The 24,112-nt window shown below is 44.1% G+C and overlaps 1 protein-coding gene across 2 annotated transcripts in view; it reads right to left on the bottom strand.

The window, feature by feature from the left end:
* Positions 1 to 24,112, bottom strand: part of rnf123 (ring finger protein 123) — a 92,971-nt gene that overhangs the window by 32,374 nt on the left and 36,485 nt on the right. For both annotated transcript variants that reach the window (XM_072715513.1, XM_072715512.1), the window contains exons 33-35: positions 23,020 to 23,208; positions 19,877 to 19,952; positions 17,834 to 17,918 (exon numbers count right to left, since the gene is read on the bottom strand). In XM_072715513.1, the coding sequence (XP_072571614.1) occupies positions 17,834 to 17,918; positions 19,877 to 19,952; positions 23,020 to 23,208 (350 nt within the window). The remainder of the gene's footprint in view (positions 1 to 17,833; positions 17,919 to 19,876; positions 19,953 to 23,019; positions 23,209 to 24,112) is intronic.

Raw genomic sequence — 24,112 nt, forward strand, 5'->3', positions numbered from 1 at the left:
TGTCACACCAAAGAATTGCACAAGAAGAGAACCAGCGATCAAACAATAGAGACACAGAGCTAAATGACACTTCCTGATAGGGATAACTCAACACAGGCCGGGCGGCTTTCAAAAGCAGAGAGAGCTTTTCTGAGCTGTTACTATTCCCAAGAAAGTGGACAGACACAGGGCCTGTCAGCAGGCACTCAAAAACACACTTTTAACAGCATCTTCCATATCTTTAAGAGCTCCTGTATGTCCTGAAGAGCAGAGCCCTGCATCAAGAGTTAATGCTTCATGTTTGACGTGCTTTGAAGTGCAAGTCTCAAGGACCCATCCATACCTCCTCCAACCACTTATCCAGGGTCATAAAAGGAGCCTGAAGCATATCTAATGTTTATCAAATAAAATTACCTACATTTCAAACAAATCCCTGGCTAACCCAACACAGGACTAATAGCACGTGGCGAATGCACATAGCTTGTTTGTGAGAGTTAATCAGAAATAACAACTAAAATGCTTAAAAAGAGAAGCAATAAAATCAAGAACAGAAAATGAAAATGAACTGAAGCGTCAATACCAGGAGAAGCAACTGTGGAAAAGACTGATGCGCAGAGAGTGCATTAAAACAGAAGTGTAATTATCCTCCATCCATTTTCGTCAACAATCAATCATCAGTTCCGATTCATTTAACCAAGCCGTTATGGCACTTTTACATTTGTGTCAATCTTGTTGAAATGTTTAGACGGTATCTAAGAGCTCTAAATTAAAGCACTGCATTATAGACAGAGCAATTTCGCAAAACCACTTCAATTTCCTGCTCTCCCGTCTCTCCATCTCGGCACGTTCTCAAAACGTTAAAGGCCAAACATCTGACCAGTATCAGTAAACAATAAAGAATCTGACAATGCAGCACTGTGATCATCAAGGAACAAATCCCGGAGCACGTGTTAACACTTCAAAGTGCCACTCGTGTTGAACTTCCAACAAAAATTTTCACCATAAAGCCTTGAAATTTCTCCTGAGTCAAAGTTTACCACCCAACAAAGTCAACTAAATGCACTATAACAATCATACCCACCTGTCAAAACCCATTAGAGTCTCATTGTTCATTTGATTTCAATGAATACCTTCCATTCTCATCCCATTTCCCGGAATCTACACTTCCAAAAGTACGACAGCAGCAAAGTCTCAGACGCAGACTTTCTTCACAGACAGTCACTGAGTTTAAATCGACAACACTTTTAGACAAATAACAAATAATTAGGGTTTTATTTTAATTTCCAAGATTTACATTGCTAAATGGTTGATCTCAGATTACAACTGACGAGACTGCAATTTGATCGTAATATACATTTCAGACTATTCAGAATGCCTGAAAACCACTTGCATTCCCTTTGCTACTGGCATAAACAGAGCAGGTAACTGTGCTTTGCTTTAATCCAACGCTGATACAATGACAGTGTCAAGGGTCTTTCAAATAAACAACAGACTGAGTGAGTTGTTGAGGCCGTTTTAATTAGCATATCATCTAAATAGTTCTCCTTTGTCTGAATTTCAGTTACGTGCACCGCGCTCCATAAATCTGTCATTTTCCATAAAATCAAAGTGCCAGGGTCCTACCTAATTGTCAGGCAAGCTGCCCATAGTCTCCGCCATGTAAATTTCAAGAAGCAAGGGTGTACTGGGATAAAAATACAACAAGACTTAAACATTGTTAGTACAGGGTGAATCAGCAGCTCCACACATGCGAGTTTAAAGCACGAAACCTCTTCATGTTCCCTGAATGTTCTTAATGTTTCAGTTTCTGCTGATTGAATAACTGTCGTTAGATTTTTGCTTTGTTTGGAAGCCGTTGTGTAGCACTTGCTTCAGTCCTGCTTACACTTACACCTGCGTACGACTGGAAGCTCAAGCCTAGCTGCACTTACAGTATGTCTAGTCAACTCCTTGACACCACATATGTTTGTGCCATTCACCTCACTTTGTGAATTGTCTGCTAAATAAAATTAATATAAATGTAAAAAAAAAAAAAATCACAATACTGTAAAATCCTCCTATGTACACTGTGTACTTTTTGAATCCTCAGCAATCTTCCTATGTACAGAGTGTGTACTCCCAGAATCCTCAGCAAAATCTTGCTGTCTACAGAGTGTGTGTACTCCCAGAATCCTCAGCATCATCCTGCTGTCTCCAGAGTGTGTGTACTCCCAGAATCCTCAGCGAAATCCTGCTGTCTACAGAGTGTGTGTACTCCCAGAATCCTCAGCATCATCCTGCTGTCTCCAGAGTGTGTGTACTCCCAGAATCCTCAGCGAAATCCTGCTGTCTACAGTGTGTGTGTACTCCCAGAATCCTCAGCATCATCCTGCTGTCTAGAGTGTGTGTACTCCCAGAATCCTCAACTCGCCTGAAGATGAGAAGGGCCGCTCTTGCTGTTAGTGAACTCTCCACCCTGTCAGTGTCACCTGCTTGAACAATACATCTCGCGTCCTGTGAAGCGAGATTCTATAAGGTCCCCCCGCCACCCACAGCCCCACTGCCAGCCGAGATGTTGGTCATCAATGATTAATGGCCGCAGAGGATAAATAAAAGCATCTTTGAACTACAAACGCACATGGCCGGGTATTTCTGGCTCGAGGTCAACGTGGGACGCCCTCTAGCGAAGGACCAGCCATCAGTTGGGTTGCCTGGGCCGCAGGCAGAACAGCGTCGAGGAAACGACCGGAGACGAGCAGCTGAGATTTCTCTAAACAGCACCGTATATGGAGGGACGAGTTCCCTTCAAAGGACAATACGGAGTGTTTACCACCCTCACAGATCCAGAATGTGGCAGATAAATGTGATATGACAACTTGTAAAAAAAAAAAAAAAAAACAGACAGGAGCTGTTAGGGGAAGAACAAAAAAGAGCAACCAACTATTTTACAAATCAATCAAAAATCACTGATCCGATGAGAATCGCAATACTAACTTCTGCCTGCCTTCAAACATCCATCCAATTTCCACAATGCTCATTGGGAAACAGGGTCATGGGAGGAAGCCCATCCCAGAGGACACCCAGTAGGGGCTATATATATGTATATGGTGAATTGTCAAAGACATATCATACAAAATAGACAACCGTCATGTTTTCAGTCAAATGTTTTCTCTTTCCACCATGCAATATTTATTGTCTCGTATGAGTTTTGCACACCTGAGTCTCTGATATGACATTAACACCAAAGCATTGGCTTTGCCATTCGCTAATTAAACACTTTTGAGCACATTACTGTCAATGGTCCACATAAGCAGCCTCTAAAGACACGTGATGATGGTGCTTCATTTTCGGAGAAGAGCCCGGCGGCCCCATCGCATTATTCCACATAATGACTGTTGGAAATGTTCTTGATGGGGTTCCCCTGTGAGGGGCCTGAGCTAATTCCAAGATAAACTTCCAGGCTGGAATTCTAACTACACCCTCATAATGATATAACGCACGCATCATCTTTTCATGCATCCAGTACAGCAGGTGGCGCTGCAGATAAACACATGGACTCATAATGCAGAGGTCGTTTGTTCCAATCCGCAAATTCCTTCAAATCCCAGAAGGAGCCATTCTGTTGTGCCTTTAAACAAAATACCCAAAATGGTTTTGGTAAAATACTCAACCATATGAATGAGTTCAAGGCCAAGGGAAGTCATTTTGTTCACGTCCGTTAGAAAAAACAATAACAGTGATAATAAAAATAAAACTTCCCATTGTGATTTTGTGCTCGGGGAGCCTGAGGACATGAACATGAATGACAGAAAACGATTCTCCTCTCGCTGTAATCACTTCCTCCCATCTGCAAACGCGGCAATCTCGCCGACGGCGGCCATCTGTGCACACGGCGGAGGCCTTGCATGTCCCGTCTATTCCCTGCGCGCCTCACCCAATCCCACCCAATCCGACCCAAGCCAAGCCGAGCCAAGCCAAGCCACACAGCAAACAGCATAATAAACATCAAAGTACAGACACACTGCTTTTATTGGGGCGAGGGCAGCGAGGCATTAAGAGCATCATAAATATAAGCATTACTTTCCCCGCAGGGAAAAAAAAAACTCTCAGCAGCTTATCGGTTACTTCATGCTCCATTCATTCCAGTCTCTTGGATTCTCCTTACACTCAAAGGCACTACCTATGAAACTCCAAGATCAGTCATCTTGTGCCTGGCGTTTACCATTCCCATGACTCCTACAACTTAAGTATAATCTTCACTTAAAGTCAAAAACCCTTTGCCCAGAGTATTACAATCAATACTTTGAACCACTGAGGTGCAAGATTACAACTAAAAATATATATGTATATGGTGAATTGTCAAAGACATATCATACAAAATAGACAACCGTCAATATTTAGTGCAGAGTTAAACCAAAACTATTAAGATGCAGGCAATAAGGACCAGGCCTAATTCAATTAATTTCGCAATAATTGCCAAACATCAGAAATACCCTCAATTCTAAGGCGATATGCCTAATTAATGGCTGCTGAGGGGTATTTGCGATGTTAAATGGACCAGAAAACCTTAACCAGTGATTTTGAGGAAAAAAATACTGCATTTCAATTATTAGCTAAAATTACAGATAATTAACTGATCATTCGGTTGTTTGCTAAAAGGCTGAGACTAACAATAAAGCAGTAAATACCGATTTATTCATTTTAGCAGCTTTTTCTTTGCGAACAAATACACTCTGTTTCATAATACATGTCCTCGGGGGTGGGGTGGGGGGTGTCCAAATCAAGTAATTTTTTAGAATCAGCTAACAGCTCAATTAATCAGACCCAGCAGGACTGGAAAGCAGCACAATGAGCAGCGTGCCCCCAGGACCAGGGCTGACAAGCAGGGCTCGGGGGCACAGTGGGGCTGGGCGGAGCTCCACGCTCCGGCATCCGTGCCTGGGGAGAGGGAGATGGATGGTGCCCGAGATCCTCCCATTTATCTCATCTACTGAGGATACACAGACACAAGAGCTCCTTCATCAAAGACCCCTGACAGCGTACACATCCACATACACAATCACATCTGCTCTCGCGGGTCTCAGGCAGCTTTTCATTCCGATCTGAGATCAGGGGACCTGCCCTGAGAGTGGTGTGGAGGCTGGATGTCGGGGCTGGTGCCCTGATCTCAGATCAGAACAATGCATAGAACTTTCTAGGAAGTACTACACCTTAACTACTCCATTGCTTACTCTAAACAGAATATAAATAGCAAAGAAAGGTGATTTGAGGGCAATAATACAGTAGTATGTCAACAATTACTATGTCAAGACTGGGAAAAGAATATTTATTGCAATAAAAATAAAAACAGAACTAGTTTTCCTTGTGCGATTGATACTTACCTAAGATGACATACAAACCTGGATGATTTACTAAGCATAGCCAGGTTTAGTATTTTTCCCTGAGTAAGATAATCTGGGTCCCACCGGGATGCAGAGCAACCATCCCAGCCAATCATTAACATGTTCGCCCCTGCTACTGTTCGACACCAGCAGACAGACAATCTGACTGGCTGGACAATAAAGTGAACACTTACTGGTTCCTTGGAAGACATAAGTATATTCCCGGAATAAGAATAGGAAGGGGTGCTAGCACAAGACAGGGTCAAGAAACCGAAATCCAGTGCCAACAAAACAGGAAGGTGAGGGGAGATTTTAAATCGCTTTCAAACAATGTCATCACCATCATCTCACATCTCGTATTATACTCTGTGCTATGAGACCAGCTCGACTCATGCAGAAGAACGAACCGGCAGCTAATCCCTGGTCTCTTCCACCAACTGCAACTGGAACATTCCACATGACCCCAGAATTAGCAGCTCCCCGACCCCGAAGCCATCTGCAAATTTATTCATGTTACGTGACAAATTGCTAAAGCTTTGCGTGAGCGTCTGCACATGAGCGTGTAGAGCTAAGGACATTGTGGCAGTTAGGAAAGGAAACTCCCAGAAACGGTTTCTGTTCTGTCGCAGCATCCAAACAGGGTACTTTATTTTATTTATATTTAGCAGAAACTTTTGTCCAAACTGGAATTCAAATGAGGTCAGAGTGCAGTGTCATTCAGTGTCATCCAGCATCCAGTGTTCCTCAAGTGCCTAACAGTAATATGATTACTCTATTAGCAACGGGATTCAAACCCATGACCTTCCAGACATGGGCATAGATCTTCTGAGCACCAGACTGCCCCCATATTGAACTTGAACTGCTCCTTTACAACATCCAGTCAATTCTTTTTTTGTCATTTTGCATCACAGCGTCAGATGACAGAGAATCAGGAATACGATAAGAGCGACACATTGTTTTAGCTCCAGAAGATCTCAAGAACTGAAGCAGTGGTTGCAAGTCAGCCATCCATGTATCTCCATACAGAAAAGCCACACTGCAGTATCGCGGGGTGTCGCTCCCCGCCAGCAGGAGGTTCAAACACACCCCCCCCACGTCCCCATGGAGCGCAAGGTGCTCCTTCTGTATTGACAGTCGCAAAAAAGAATCCTGAACAGATGGTCTAATAAAACTGAATTAGGTCATCAGCATCTGCAGTGCTATTAAAAGGGTTTTTTTAAAGTTTACATTCAGGCACTTAGCTGATGAGATACAGTGTACCGTTTTCCAGTCATCACTAGCGGAAGTCTGTCCCAGAGACCCGTGGGGGTGGGGGATGTGCAACAGACTTGATACAGCTCCACGATAACAAGCCCAGACTAATAAAATGATGAATGGCACGAAATTATGAATGATTAAAATCCAGATGGCCCTGGGAGATTCAAACGAGGGTGTCTTGGCGTCATTGCAGAGTAAGACCAGCCTTGAGGACAATGCAGTCAAGCATGACCTAACTCGGTGGGATGTCAGGACAGGCTAGGCTAATGCAAACGACGGCCAAAGAGAGAGGCAACAGGAAAGCCCATTTATAAACACTGACAGACTCTGTCAACATGAATACCCGCTGCTCTCAGCTCATTTTAAAGGTACAGCAGCAGTAACTTCATAATAGCGTAATATAAAAATATATACTTCGTAAACATAGGCAGTAACTGCGCATCTGAGGGCAGCATTGCTCGTTCACCACTAATACAAGCAGATTGCTGGTTTTATATTGTGGCTGTGGAGTTTGCGTTCTCCTCATGGTCACCAGGGGCTCCTTCCACAGTTCAAGGAGACTCAGAATGTGTGTGTGAGATGGACCGGCGCCCCCTTTCAGGCAAACCTGGTCTTACACCCTTGGCTATCTGGCATAGCATCCAGGTGACTGTGACTCTGAGGGTAAGTGTTTATTAAAAATGTATGGAGTATATACACACATGTGTTTGATTTTTTGAGCCTACGGATGACGGGCAATGTGAGCTGTAACCAATCACAGTGCTTGTTTCACATCAAGAGGGGTTCCACACCTATCTCATCCAGTGATATAAAGGACTCTCGATTTTCCTTTGCTTATTACAGCCCAAGTAACAGAGAGAGCTGTCAATAGGGCCGATGAAATCCAGCAAGGCTCATTTCATACACACTAATGCCTACAGATCTGAGAGGGTCAGTACAGTATAAAGCTTTGCTGTATTTAAAATCTCCTGGGTCGAAATACTGTACAATGGCTTGCTTCAAACCGTGGACTACAGTGACTGATTTGCCTTGTCCTCTGAAGCTATTAAGTGATAATCAAAAAACGCAATATGACCATGGTGAATTATAGGAGAATTTATAAAAGGTGAGTCGTAAAGTGACAGTAAAGACTTTGGCATAAAATGTGCATCCATCTGTCCATACGTCTTCAGTGAATGTGCATCTAAGAGATTCCGCTGTCATTTGGAGGCCAGCCTGGAATATTTAGGTGGAGAAACAGGGCGTGTGCTGGATGGGTATGTGCACACAAACACACACACACACACACACACACACACACACACACACACACGCTTTCTGGGCTATGGGAGTTAATCGGTGCAGAGCGTCTCAGAGGACATCCAGACAGGCTCAAAAAAGCAGACAAACCCCAGACGTTTAAATTGATATCCACAAGCCCTGGAGCCATGAGCAGACAACTCTAGCCCCCGAACCACCTGGCATTAGATACAACTAAGCCCAGCCGGAAAAGAGGGAATTCAAAGCAAATAACCGCTGTGGTGCATTGGCTTCAGAGGTTAATTGCCCAGATAACACTTTCATCAGAAACAACTCATGCATGTGTATGTATGTTTTTACAGACTTTAATTACCGTGCCCCCTACTGGCCCCAGAAGGAGCAGCGTGAGAGGGTGCGTGGTCAGCTCCCTTGGATACAGGGTGAAAAATGGCTGGATTTAGGTGTGTCGTCCCCCCCTCCCCTTCCATGCCCCCAACCAGCCACTTCCCTTCATGTTGCCCATTAAGCTGATTATACCGTGTCACAATCTAATTAGCTTGGCACAGCCAGCTGGATCCGATCCCTTTTAGCCAAAACTAATGGAAGGAAATTATCCAAATTGATTTTCTGTACTCTAGAACGGGTCAGAGGTTGAGGTGTGGGGGTAGGAGGTTCCCAGGAATCCTTCAGCCCCCCCTCCCAAGTCAGCTCCAGCATGATTCGGATTCAGTAGTCAGAGATGCAGTATATGGTTACCATCAAGACTGGAACTTTTTTTCATACAGGGGCGATTCTAGAGTGTTTAAAGGTGGCGGGCATAAGAGGGGCCATAATTAAGAGAGTGGGACCAACTTATCAGTAGCCAATGAGATGCTTTGAACTGGTGAGTGACGCCGCCCCCTGTGGCCCCGCCCCTCTTCTCATGACATTTAATTGGCCTTCGCTGGTTTCAGCCATGGCCGGGAAAGGCAGCACAGGGATCGCGATCCTTCCGTACTGCGGAATGCTCAGCTCCGCATGCCGTCACCTTCCTCTGTGTTACAAACGGGCTGATTAAAAACGCCACAAGCTGTCGTCACCCCTCCACCCGGAGTTTAACGAAGACACAGGAAAAGATTTCAAGCAACTGCGGCATTAAAAAAAAATAAAAGCTGCCCTTCTCTTCACACATGGATACACTCACCGTTTAAATGAATTCAGCGTCGATCGGCAACGCGCTTTTAAAGCTGTGGCCCTTATTTTGTAAGAAGATCATGGCTTGGCTCTGTATCACGCTTCATGGGCTTCCCTGCCCAGCTATTCGACTTTGTACGATGAGTGACAGTGAGTTTAACAAAAGGAGAAATACCTCGTTTAAGTCAGAACTTGAATCTTTTTTAAAGTATTTAGCCCCCGAACTCAGACCCCCCTTTCATGCCCCCCATCTCAGACCCCCTTTCATGCCCCCCCATCTCAGACCCCCTTTCATGCCCCCCATCTCAGACCCCCTTACGCTTCATGTCTGTAGTGGCATTTAGGCACTGCTGCCAGGATGCAGCTTAAGGGCACCCAAGACCTTGTAACACACATGACTTCAATTTGCCACAAGCAGACCACTTGGCTCTGACAAGGCAGCTGACTTTCTTACTGCGGCGTCTGAGGGTGATCGGACTTCTCTCTGACTGTGTATTTATTAAGCACCCGCTCAGTAATTGGGAAAGAGACCTGGATTTTAATACATTAAAAAAGCCACCTGCATTGTTTTATGTTCTCACTGCTACAGTCTGTCAAATGACTTGATTAAACAAGTTTCTCATTTGTACAGTATGTCATATTAATTTTAATTAATTGAGTTGATCAAGGTGAATGTTTTTAGAGTGAAATTGTAATTCCTCATTAAGGTGATATTTTTGGTTAGGCCACCATGCCTAGAATCGGAAGGTCGCTGGTTCAAATCCCGTGGTCAGCAGATTGATTCCCTAATCGGGCCCCTGAGCAAGGCCCTTAACCCCCAACTGCCCCAGAGACTAACCCTGTTCTCCCAGTTGTACATGGCTTTGGATGATAGCATCAGCCAAATAAATAAAATGCAAAATCAGCAAGGAAACATTCAATATCCCAACCAATAAACAGAACACAGACAAATGTGGCCATTAAAGTCTGACGAAGAGCCGTTCCTCAGCGAAATCACTGAAATCCATCACGTTTGTCTCACGACACCCGAGACGGTACTACTCCTACTCCTACTCCTACTCCTACTCCACCATTGAGCTTTGGTGACAGGATTCTGGCATGCTTCCCAAAATGCACTTCTGCTCCTTGCAAAATTATAGCTACCCTTAAATCGCTGAGAGAGGGGCAGGTCAATATATGTACAGGGAGAACTGCTATAGATTATCTCCACTGACATTAGAAGCATTCGGAGAATGGTTATAACTGCTTATTACAACTCTGATCGAGTTATAACTGCTAAACATGCAGACATGGCAATGTCAGTAGCACAATGTCAATGTCCAATTCAAGCAGACGATCATTTCAGAAGATAATGTCAAAAAATAAACACACTGTTCTTTCTGCCAGCCAATCTGGAGAAACTGAGTTTACAAATGGCAAGATAACGCATTTATTCCTGCTATATAAACAGGGGAGAGTGTGGCTCTTGGTCTATTCAAGGCACGACTGGCATGAGTAAACCTTCCCTTTTAATTGCCTGTAAATTTCATCATGGCCGATATTAAGAATAAAGAAATGGCACTTCGTTAACTTTGAGCATAACACCAGAACAATATTTTGACAGCAGAAAATCCATTTCCATCTTAGACTGGATTTAAATAACATCAGTCACTTCTGCATGGTCATTCTCAAAGTCATATAAGGTCACATTAGGGGCATTTTCTGTTTTTAACTGTAGAGATACAAAGATGCTGGCGTGTAAGGCAATGGGTCACAAATCTTTCTCCAGCAGGTCGTTGGTTCAAACCTGGATTTTGGCAGAGTAATTGTACACCTCTGGACACCTGACCGCAGTTCACCCTGCTCGCTCATCCTTAGCATCTGCTAAATAAGTGAAAAGTGATATAAAAGAAATGTTTCAATAGCAGCGTCAAAAAGACTTAAGCAAGACCTGTGAAACTGGGGGTCTGAAAAAGTGGAAATGGCATAACACAGAACAGACTATGAATACATCTGCTAATCATTAAAAATATTAATAAATAATTTATGGTAATTTATGTATTTATTCCTCTTTGTTTAACTTATCCACCACCCCACTCCACGCGGAAAAAAACTCCCATATGTTGAAACTTAAATGTTGACACATATGCCTGCACAGGGCAGACATGCAATTATTAATGCTGAGTATATTAAGTAACAATATTTCCCACTGTCTAATCCTGTAGCCTGGAGTAGTGCCAATTGATAACTAGGCTATACATTAACTTCTCAAAATTACGGGACCCTGATCTCATAATTATGGTAATTTTATGAGTAAGTTATAATTACAAGATAAGGTGTCTTTTTTTTCCTTCTGCGAATGCAATGCACTTCCATAACTCCTGCTTCAGTCTGGGAATTTAAAATGGAGAGGAGAACTGGAAGTACTTCCCTTTCGTACAAACTCATTTCCTTATTTCATGAAAAAAAATCTAACTTAATTATCTCCCTGGCTACAGATCAGCCCAACCCCAACTGGATCAGCACATACAGTATTGTTCAGAAATTTTAGGTAGCCAAAGGAAACTATGTTTAAATTAGGTTATGTTGGTGTAAAACTATGATTTTATGTCAAAGTGTGTCAGCTTAGCCAGTTCAAAATCTCTCCTAAAGTCACTCCAGTATTTACATAACCGTCTAATATACCCATGTACTACACCATTTTTGTCTAATCTGTTCATTTGCATAAATTATAATGCTCAACTGCATCCTTTTCCAGAGCAAATATGCACTTAATCCCCAGATAAACAGCTAAACATTGTCTTTGACTGCCTACAACTTTTACACAGCACTATATCTTCATGGTCAGATTATCTAAAGAACAATTAACCTAAATTCTTAAAATAAATAAACAATAAAAACTGACCCCCGATAAAAACTTAGACTCATTTAAATTCACTTAAATAAATCTAAATTTTAAATCATCTTTAACAAAAACCAGCAAACAAAAGCCAGACTTTGTGGAAAGGGGCTCCCCCTCTTCAAACCAACCCTTCCCTCCAATGCCAAGCCAAGTACTATCACCATGACAAGCACAAAACACAATGCCGACCATATAGAGTACCTACGGCCCACCGGGGGAACGTCAGCACCCACCAGGGGCGGTGTGTGGTGTCTCTCTGGGCTTTAAATGAGCAAATACGGCCAAACATCACAGGGGCTATCGCCAAGTTTGAAAAACAAATCAACTAAGCAAGCAACTGCAAAAAAATAGACAAAAGTCTTTAAAAGAGTTGTTTATTTACTTACTAACTATTGCTTACTACTGTATTTTTGGTTAATTCAATTTTTTTTAAATAACTTATAATGATATTATTTAATGAGAAGGCCTGTCAATTTCAGGTCATGATCTCCATCGACCAGCCCAGCAGCAATGAAGACACCTCATAATATTAATTAGTATGTTGACATACTGAATGAGTAATGATTGACTGTTGTTCATAAAGAAAATAAATGTATCTATCCAACAATGTATATGTACATGTAATTCCAAAATGACTGTCGATCAAAACATCTGTTCCTTCTCAATAAATATTCCAGTAAATATAAAGTATAATACAGAAAATATTCTTATCAGAAATGCTTGTGATGAAGTATTCACAAATTCTTACTGCTGCCATCACTCAAACAAACTAATACAATTCAAATAAAGCAAACAAACAAATAAATAAATAAACCAAACGGTTCAAGAAGAATAATTTGCGTTCCGGAAAAATGATGCAGCTTGGTGAGTTAAAGAAACCCGGATGAGTTTGAATCCCGAGAAACGTGTGAACGCGCAACGGCTGAGCTGTAGCCACTCAGGGGCGGAGTCTCGGAGTGGCACATTTCACACCAGGAATTTGTTAATTAGGATGGTCTCGCTCCAGAAATAACGAGTGCTAACTCCTCCCTCGTTCCTCTCCAGCATCGAAAATAGACGTGGCATCCTCACGGCAGTCCCCGACACATAGACGTGTCACGTGTAAAAGTGTTTGGCCCTTAACGACACCGTTACCTCTCTCTGGAGGAGTCTAATGAAACGCCTGCCTCTTCTGAAGATAATTCAAATTATTTAAATTAACTGTCGAATGTTGTGACTGCATTACTGCTCTGCCGTTCTAGGTTTGCGAGGATCACTTCTCGAAAGCTCTCTCCCACTGCCGTCACAGAACGTGGGCGTAAATAAAATATTATTTCGGTGATAAAAAGGGAGCTCGTCTCTGCAGCACAACGTGCTGGTTCTATCGCTATCCTATATAGCTGATTTGGGGGTGGGGGCTGCCATCTTTAAAAACGATTCAAACAGCTAATCGTATTCAGAAGTTCAATTCAATTTATTTTTATATAGTGCCTTTCATAACACAGTTGCCCCAAGGCACTTGACAAGAGTGCGTGGAAATCCGTTATTACATCATTTATACAAAATGTCCAAGATGAAGAAGCTGGTTACTTCATCCCCATAACCTTATTACAGGGGAAACAATTTGTTTTTAATGACGAGATGCAGGAGGGAAAGTCGGTAGATCATGAAGCCTGATCGCAAGGCAACGGGAGACAACACGTTTCAAGGAAGACAACTCACCTGCTCCATCAGCCAAGACACCCCCCGTGGCGGCACTCAACTGGCTATAGAGTGACTTCATTAGTCTCTACCATATTCTGATGCTTTGCCAGTTTGTTGGCGGGAGAAACGGTACAGTTGGAGGAATCCTGCTGTTTTTCCACAAGGCCTTTCACAAGTTGTCACAAAGCAAAAAGTACTAATCACTGTCCATATGGAATAAAAAAATCAAATCTGGCAATCCAGGACATAAAACATAAAGTTTAAAAAGAACCTCATTAAAATCCTCCACGACCCCAGGCACTAAAGGGCTGCTGGTAATTTGGCAGAAGATGAAATGATGATAAAATTTCAGAGATCAAAACTATGTAAATAGAAAACTTAAATGTCTGTTAAGGACAGATGGTGAGGAAGAGAGTGTTGGACATGAACCACTTGCTGGAAAGAGGATTTTAGGACAGAGCCGGATCTAGTAGACCACAGGAGGTCCTGGATTTTATCCATTAGTCAGATCCAGTAGGAGAATTTAATTCCCCAAATACTGAAACTCGCACAACACCTGGGCGCCTGGACTTCAATTTTCAAATATTTCAAAGGCTTTTTCTTCCCTGACATTCTGGAGCTGAAAACACACAAAGTTCCTCTACTCACAGTACAGCCACTGTCTCCAGGAGAATACAGTGCAGAATACAGTGCAGTAGACGGCGCAGTGGTTAAGGACACTAAGAACTGCCCTTTGCTAATTAGTATCTGGCGTTTCAAGGTCTTCATGTGAGGCCAGCAAAAAATTCAGCAACTAATCAGGCTTTGCACTTGTTTGTCTGTTTATTATGTAGTTATAAAAAAAAAATCAAGCAGGAATGAAAACAAGAAAGCAACGCTGAAAGAAATGGCAATGTCTGATCTAATAGCCGCCCCACAAACCACTTCATTGCCGTCCATTCTGAGTATCCTCGGGAAGTATTCGAGGCAGCTATTGGCTGCCTGGAGTGATCACATGTAGCCAACACTCAGAAGGAAAACTCATTCTGCAGAGCCTTTGCACCCCAATCATGGAGAGCCATCAACTACAAACACAAGGAGGGGGGGCGGGAATACGCAGATTAACGTAATGAATTTCACACACATCTCTGAGGCAGAGATAAGACGTGCATCCATTCTACGATCGAGCATATATGAGGTTCCTGATCCGTGGGGACTAGGCCACAGCTAATTAACACCAGAAACCAGCTCACGGAACCCTAATCTAGCCCACAGCATAACACATCATCTCTCAAGGTTTTTGAACCTTGTCGTTCCAGGGTTCAAGGCCAAAATGAGCAGGGTAGGCAGATGCGTTTGTTCCTTAGAGTAGAGTCGTTATCGGTAGGTGGGGGGTACCAACGTGTGACGAGTGGGGTAACGATGAGAGTGTCATCTCCCCCGCAGATGCCCACACTCGCCTTCGGAGGCTCTCTCTGAAAGCGGCTTTTCCTTTTTACCCGTTCCCGAAACACATGCCGTGTTGGGGGATGCATAGCGTAATAAGCACATCGCTAAGCAGGATCACTTCCTAGCTACGTACCGCAGCTACTCCTTGCACCTCAGGGTAAAGCATTCACCTGAATGCTGGCGAATTCGTCTCGCATTGCCAAGCCTGTCCGCTCGCATTTCAGGAGGGCTCAATAAACTGGAAACCCTTTATGAGAATAACTCGCATTACAGATAACCATTATGTAATATTTTTTATTATAATTAAAATTATGTAAAATAGCGGTGGGTGGAACCGTGCCTTGGGGGGTTTGGATCTAGCCCAGTTCTCCCGATGTTTTTATACGATACGGAATAGTGGGACGCCACAGTTACTAGTTCAGTCGCCTGCTGGACATACAGGTTCGTAAATGTGTTGGTGTGCGGCCTGTGGTGGAATCAGGTCCCCGCACCACCCTACCAGGGTTAACGAAAGATCACCGCCCAATGATGACAGGCAGTTATGATGTCATAAACAGACGCAAGAAATGTCAGATTCTGTGAGTGAGGACTGCGACAAATGGAATGTGCTGCTCTCTAACGCTGGTGAGCTCGAGCCGCACTAGTAATCAGAATGTAGACCACCCACAAATGACACGTTACGGTCCATCACCCACATAAATTTCTCCTGCAAGCTATCAATCCCTCTCCACAAGATGAAACTCTTTGCCCCCAAATGAGAGAGATCTCCACTCTCCCATGAAGTCCTGGGCCTTTCCAAATTCACTGAGCACTTACCAATAATAGCAGAATGTACAGATTAATAGGGAGAAACCCAAATCCTTCCACACAAAGCCTTTCACTGTTGTCTCTCACCAGGTGTTAGCATAGGGGTAGGGGAGCTATGAATAAATAATCTTAATGTTAATTTTGTAATGTTTTGTCATTTTAAACGTATGTCCCCTGTTATCACAGTTTTGGAGAGAAGCAGCCAAGCATTTCACACTGTACAGAGTATAATGGTATATGTGAAAAATAAAACTTTGATTGATAGATAGATAGACAGATAGACAATCCCTGCACTGGATGGTAAGGGCAGCACTGTGGCTTCACTCCTGCATCATCTGGGGTTCGATTCCCACACCCCGGATCTGTGTGTGCGGGGGGTTTGTGCGTTCTGCCCAAGTTCATGCGGGTTTCAACCAGGCACTCCACTTTCCTCCCACCCACAAAAACACACACAGCTGAGGTGACCTGGTGTCTATAAATTGTGCAGTGAGCCCTGCAATGGACTGACATGCCCATCCCAACACCCAACGTTTTCCTCATTTGAAAGGCCGGAATGGATGGGTAATTCCCAGAGTCAACAATTCATCTTGTGGTAGTAAACAGTTTTCATCTTCGGGACACATGTGTCACTATTACAGGAGTAATTGGGGACATGTTGTTGTCCCCAGAGTGCCTCTCTATTGTCCCCATAAAGGCACAGACCCCCCTCCCCCCCAGCATGGACTCCCAGCCAGAAAGGTACAGCAAGCAGGAAAAACCACACAGAACTATAGCAGACATCTGAGGCATGGAAGACGCACGTCTGTGTAATCAAACAAAACCGAATCAGACCCACCAAAGTCACTCAAAGTTTAAAAAGTCGGTGATAAACAAGTCCCGCGTGTCCCTGCCAACTGGTCGTCACGTAGCCCTTCCCAGCGTAGTGTTTATCTATTAGAAAGATCCCAGCGCACTCAGATTAGTGAATCCTCCCATGCGATGCTGTGAAACGCCAAGCGCTCGGAGGGTGACGGACCCCTTCCGGCACCACAGACAGCACAGCTCCTCCAGAGCTGAGCCCAATCTCTGGGGCAGAATCCACCGCAAAAAATCACAAGCGGCAGAGGGCTGGGGCACATTGGAAAGACAAGGAACATGAGCTCACTGCCCCAGGCCACTGTCTCTGCAATTTACTATCACCAACTGGGGGGGGAACACTGGGCTGGCTATGACGACCCTCACCGAGTGCCCAGCCCTCATTAGGACAGTGTCATCCACTCTCGAAGGGGGGGGGGGGGGGCGGTGGTCCCACAACGTGTTTCTGGGCCAGTTAATATACAAGTATATGACAATGACCTATTTCAAATGAGCTCATAGCTTTAAAATATTATCATTCCACGAAAGCACTTTTTTTTGTATTACATACATAAGTATATAAAATATAAAAACATATACTACTGTTATTACTGTAGATGCAATACATAGCATAACTTCCATAATTAGACATAAATTAGTGTGATGTCCTTCTAATTGCAAGTGCAATGTATAAAATACATAATGACATATTTTCTCACACACACACAGATTTCTTTTATTAATCTACCTCTGCTCCAATCAACATTCAGAAAAACGTCCCACGTTTTTTCCCTGTCCGGCCTCATCCAAAGTGATGTCATCGACAGGCAGCGGATCGCGTGGCGGCTCATAGCTTTGATGGCACTCGTAATTAACCACGCCGCACCGAGCGACAGCGATCACTGGTCTTTATCAGGCCGCTCTGACGGAGCCGGAAAGGACTGAGCCAGATTACAACCTTTAAGCTGTGACAATCCCTCAATTTATAACAAAATATACAGAACCTTCTGTTAATGGTTTGTTTGATCTTCACAAACCGCTCCAGGTGATTCACCAGAACATGACACCTGTATGGTTGTACATTAGCAGGAATGCCAGAGCGCATGTGGGAGACGTTATTGTCACGGTCACTCAGACATCCCATCACCTCCTAGTAAGTAAGCAGGGCGTGTGCACAGCAGCTCCGACTCACCACTGCCTCTCGCAGTCCACCAGGATGCGCACCAGGATGCCCGTCACTGCCACCAGGATCGGGTAGTGGTCCACGCTTTCTAGCCCTGTGGAGAGACGCCAGCAGAGCGGGTCAGCTGGGCACCCCATTGGGAGCAGGGGAGGGGCCTGGGATGATGAGGGGACCAATCAGGATACAATCTGACACACTGTCTAGCTCTGTTAAATCAAACAGCACCAAAACTAGGCCTGGGACCCTCCTTTTGTCTTAAATATATATATTTTTAGATCTGCAAGAATGAATTTGTCCATTGACTGAGTGGTTTAATTACTGAGGTGCAGAAACGCAGCAGTATGACTGATATCGTCCCATATCACATCCATCTGTAATAAAACCAACAAGAATACCGGAGTACAAATCAAAGATGGCTGCTCTAGGCCTTCTTCGACAATGAAACTAAATTACTCCTAAAAATTCACGATTAATAAGCCCAGAATGTTAATTTTGGTGTCTAGACATGCTTATATCGATGTGTTTGGTTTCCAAGGATGTTGAAACACTTATTATGGAAAAGGAGAGGCTAAACTAACAAGCTTTATTGAAAATCAGTAATTTGCCTTTCACATGAGGCTGCAATAAACTCACATTTGGACATTTAATGGCTCATCACAAGAATCATCATTCAAGACATGCGCCCTGCTTTAGCTGAAAGGTTGATGTTCATAAAAGCCATTTACAATGACATTGGTTTTATTTTGGAATAAAACTATATGAATCTCACTGCTGATCAATTAGGCAAAGGATGATCCTTTTATGGTCCCTGGTTTTCCCATCCAGAACCCAGGGCATTACTTTACATTTATTTATTTAACAGAGGCTTTTATCCAAAGTGACAGTAAAATCACGGGATTAGAACTAGTGACCTTCCAGGCATAGTATTGAGTCTTAACCCAAACACCCACACACACACACACACACACATCCATTTCAGCTTCTGTTTTCAAGATTCCCTGCTTTACATATCAAACTCCAGATGTTCCAAAGCATGGAGTTCAATCTCACACTGACCTTCTCATTCACATCCCCACCAGAGGGGAGAACTCATTCTGAAGTGAGATAAGCCCCAGCAGTATCAGGGGGTGTCTTTGTTTAAAGATTAGCTTCTGTTCCCCAAGGCAGGAAAGAAAAATCATTCCCCTTGATGGGACTCAGGGGCCCGGGTGGGCTGAGTCCACAGGCTTGGTGAAGTTCGTAAGCGAGCAATGTCCTGCTTGGGTCGGTGCTAGAAAGTCTCGTGTTCTAGACACTCTTCTACTCAAACCCAGAGCAAGGATGAAGTTTTGAAGTGGCAAGAAATAGAATCACAAACACACAGTGATGTCAAGGTAGCAGGAAGATACAATAATGATGTAGCAGGAAGATATGGCGACAATAGAGCAGGAAGATACGGCTAGGATAGAGCAGGAAGATACGACAACAATAGAGCAGGAAGATACAGAGACGATGGAACAGGAAGATACGACTATGGTACAGCAGGTGGATACGGCTGGGATAGAGCAGGAAGATAGTGATGATGTAGTGAAATAGTGAAAGTGATTAGTTGTCATTGTTGACACACCACAGCACACAATGCACAACACCAAAACACGTCCTCTGTATGTAACCCATATGTGACATGGGGACATAGGAGGGGGCAGCTAATTCAGCACCCGGGGAGCAGTGCTTGGGGGTGATACCTCACTCAGGGTACCTCAGTGGTGCTTTGCTGGTCGAGGATTCAAATCAGCAATCTTTTGATTACAAGTGCGCTTCCCTGACCATTAGGCCACCACTGGCCACCCACAGTCGAAGATACAGTACAGTGCTGATACAGCAAGAAGATACGGTGGTGATGTAGCAGGATGATGAAACAGGAAGAAACTATCACAACCCCTACCCAGAATTCAAGAGCCAAACATGATACACATTATATTTGAAACCAAGTCTAGCTCTTGAGATGCCATCCATATATTTCTATCGTGCTAAGTGTTGGATTAACAGGAATTACAGCAGACAGGAGCTCACCTGGGAGACGCAGGTTAACCACACGGTCGAAAAGGTTCCTCTCCGCGGTCACACGATTCAGCACCTGGTTTAAAAGCTGGGAAACAAGAGAGAGGGTGGTCACGTTATTACCGATCGATTTATCACACGTGTTCAGATGTTGGTGAACAAGGGCAGTAACACACACAGGAATAAACATGGCTAACCAAGCTGAGGGCCCTCATTCTCCAAAAAGAGAAGCAAGAGTGTGGATGCGCGCTTAGGTAACCTACTGAAACCTACTGGTTATGTTGCCGCAGTGTCTTCTCCAGACAGACAGACCTGGGCCCGTAAATTCACTTGACTGGCACCGAATTACAAATGACAGCTGTTGGTAATCACTGAGAGGAGGATGTGAGGAAATGGCCGCACGTCAGGCGCTGGTGATGAAGGGCAGGCGGGGCGGCTCAGAGCTTTAATCAGCCCTTTATTAATAAATGCACGCTCAGCTCCGAGCTCACGCGCTCAGGGCGGCGAAGACCTGGCTGACAGCAGCCGGGAGCGGCCCGTCCTTGAGGGGGACCTCCGTCACGGGGGAATCGGCGGGCTGTCCAAACGCCACGCTGCCCCAGAACCCCAGACGCCCTCCCCCCAGCAAAGTTCATCATCCAATTTCGCGAGGTCTTGGACTGTAGTTACGCACTAATGACGATGGAAATGAAGATCGAAAGCAAGATGACCCTGCACACGGGGGCACTCATGACAGCCTCGAAGCTCGGGAAAAAACATTAAAAACACGACAAAAAACACACACTTCCCCCACATAATCAGATGGCAGGGACCACAGCAATATTATCATTTTATTAGTACTCATTAGAGAGCAGGTGTCCACTGAGAATCTGCTAATGACTGTATACTCTATTGTTTTAGCTTCTGGGTACAAATTAGCATAATCAAAATGGAACAAGTTGTTTCATTAACCTAATTTGGATGTTTTTCCCTGTATGCAGATACACATTTTTCTCACATTTGCGTCACGCATTAATATGAATCCGTTCTGCTGTTTAGCTTTAAAAATTTAATATGGTGACTCAACATTGTGTTATTCTGCCCGGCAACACCAATGACTGTCACTGTTCAATTGCCAGGAATGATAAACAGAATTAAAAGATGAAGGACTCTTGATTAAAACTGAAACTTTATGACTTTACTACTTAACAAAGCATCAAATACTTTCAAATGACATAGCACCAGTAAAGATATGCTGTTACATTGGTATGTAAACACAAGAGATTCACATCGAAATTACGTAGAAGCAGAGGTCATAAATGAGGCTCCATACTATAGATAAATGTGATACAGGACATTCAAACCTAACCTTATAATGAAGAGAACAAAAAATATGGAAATGTGCTCCCATGGGCTATAAATATCATTTGGCCATGGTACAGTGGTAGCGTTAAAAGCTAACGTGGCAATTGAAGACGAACTCGGTGACTTTGAACAGTACAGGACTGCTATAAACCAAAAGAACGTACCAGAATGGGAATGTGGACAGGCAACAGTCCAGAACACAAGGTGAAAGAGAGAATGGCAGACAGACGAGGCAGAGAGATGGAGGAGGAAGGGGGAAAGGAAGTCAGAGAACTTCATGGAGAGGTGTACCATAGCCACGCTAATTGGCATTAATGACTGATGACAACGAGTTGAAGTCTCCAGGCCCAATCGAGCCATGGAGCGAAGAAAGTAAACAGGCAAGGGATGGAGTGAAGCTACGAACCTTTAATCTTTTTAGCAGCGTTTTCTTGAGTTGAAGGAATACGGCATATTACCATGAGGAACCATCTAGTCTCCATGATGTCACCAGTGCACCTGTATCCCTACCTGAGGCTCTGCTGTAACTACAGGGCACAAGGATATAGTGCCGACTCACAAGCAGTTGCCTTCCACCCTGCAGATCTCCTACACTCCCCCTCCCCCACGCCCAACGGCAGATTCACCTTCCGCCAGACTAAGACAAAGCAGACCTCCTGATCAAGAGACAGAGCCAAAGAATCCTTCCAAAAGCCCTTTACACCCCTGCCAGCTAACGGCACACTGTACAGCCCTATTGCTGCCAAAACCGAAGACCAGGTGTCCAACATTAAGGGCAATTTCAATTGTAACTGCCTAGAGTACAACGGTTAAGCATATTTAAAGACCTATGCACAAAAATGTTCCTCATTTAAACCGGTACAGGGAAAGAACATAGGCGGGAACATTATGCAAGGTCGAAATTACGGTCAGATGTAACGAGTGTGAAGCCCAGTTACAAAATCTTGGCTCGACATTCACTTTTTTCACCAAGTGATTTCCAGAAATGGACTTACAAGCATCCCTGTGCTTCCTGGGTGAACATTTATGCAAATTGGAAGGAGGGATGCTTGGATTAGCTTCTGTTCACATGTCCCGTCTCGCTGTCTATGGAGACATGCTCACACATACAGGTGGCAGTGAAGCTTGGGGTCTGGGTGCAGCCACAGCCATTTATCAGGCCTCCCAGGGGCACTTCAGATGGTTTAAGGGAGGGTTCCCCAATTCCAGTCCCGAAGGCCAGAATCCTTCTTCAAACACATCTTAATCCAACTGCCAGGTTTAGTAGATGTGTTTGAATAGGGAAATCCACACTGAGTTGGATTCTGGCCCTTCGGGAGTGGAATTAAGGAAACCTGGCTTAGGGCCTTGCTCAAGGGCCCAACGGCAAAGTAACTTTTTTCCTGAGGACGGGATTTGAATCTGCGCCCTTCTGATCAAAGGCACAGAGGCCTTTACCCGTTGAGCGTATGTGTTGTTTTAATCTTGAAATATCAATCATGCCATATTTAAATATCAATCATGCCATATGTTCAGAGAATCACTTCAATAAATAAATGAACATCCGTACATTTTCACTGGCAGAGAGGGAATGGCTCAGGTTCATGGTGCGAAATACTACACCCCTCAACAGATGTTTCTGGATGCAGATGCCATAATTACCAGTAATCCCCTGACCTTTGTAAGAAAAACGCCAGCTTTTCACCAGTAACAGAACACTGATAACCTAGGAGAACAAGGTTTGGAGACGAATCATGCACCAGCAGAGTTTTACTGGTCAGGCTGGCGTGAAACACGGCAGTAGCCAATCCCAAAGCCCCCAGGGCCCTTACCTGAGCCAATCGGCGGAGGAGCAGCTCAGCCGAGGGGCGGGCCCAGTCGAAGAAAATCTCGGGCACCAAGGTCACCGTCATCTCCAGCACGCGGAGGAGGCTCACTGATAGGTCGAAGCACGTGGCGCACACCTTCAGCTGCCGGGTGTCCACGAAGTTCCTCTCCGGCCGCTCAGCCGCCTGCTGGATCTGCGGCCGCATTTATGACGTTTCAGAAAGCAGAAAGACAGAGGGCTGCTAGGCAATCAAACAGCAGTTTGAGTAACCCTGAACATTTGGCAACAAATGATAACAATTTCATGTCATGTAGAAAGAGATGTTTTAGTCATCCCTGTGACTGATATAATTATTCAGGATTCGAACCCAGTACCTTCCAGACATGGGCACAGAATCCCTAACCCGCAACACTTTAATTCTACTTGGCAGAAATGTACTATAAATATATTATCATCCATTCATTCATCCATCCATCTTTTATACCACTTGACCTATGCATGGTCATGGGTATAAAATATATATATATGACCAGTATGTATATATACTCACTGAAATCAAGCCCCCCATGTCTTACAAAGTCTGTAAATTATTTTGAATCCTTCCTTTGTCACTTGCTGTCTGTGTGTCTCTCTGTGCTCCTGGGGAAACCATATCTCAAGCCACTGTATGCTTGCATATGAATGTCATGACAATAAAGCATATTGTCACTTGACCCGACACCAGCCCCAAGTAAGCTACTTTCAAAGAGAGATATATCACAAACCTCACCTTTAAGAGATATGGGGAAAAGTATATTCAGGCAAAGTGCAAACGGGAAATTGCTGCCGGGTGATATTTTAAAATCCTTAAAAAAAACCCAAGGGCTCGAAAGAATTTCTGAAATAGATCAGTTTTTCCAAGAAACTGAGTTTCTGTATCCCACCTCTCTCCATCGGGCCGGATGCGGGGATGCTAAAGCCGGCCCGAGCCCAGAGAGCCGCTCATGAAATTAGGGACAGAATGAGGCCACAGAACCTTGTGGGAACAAATCGGGCCTGTTGGCCAGGTTCAGCTTTTGCTCGGCGGAGGACGGCGGGGGGTTAGTTAGGTGCCACTA

The sequence above is a fragment of the Paramormyrops kingsleyae genome, chromosome 8 (assembly GCF_048594095.1).
Source record: "Paramormyrops kingsleyae isolate MSU_618 chromosome 8, PKINGS_0.4, whole genome shotgun sequence".
NCBI classification, from domain to species: Eukaryota; Metazoa; Chordata; class Actinopteri; order Osteoglossiformes; family Mormyridae; genus Paramormyrops; species Paramormyrops kingsleyae.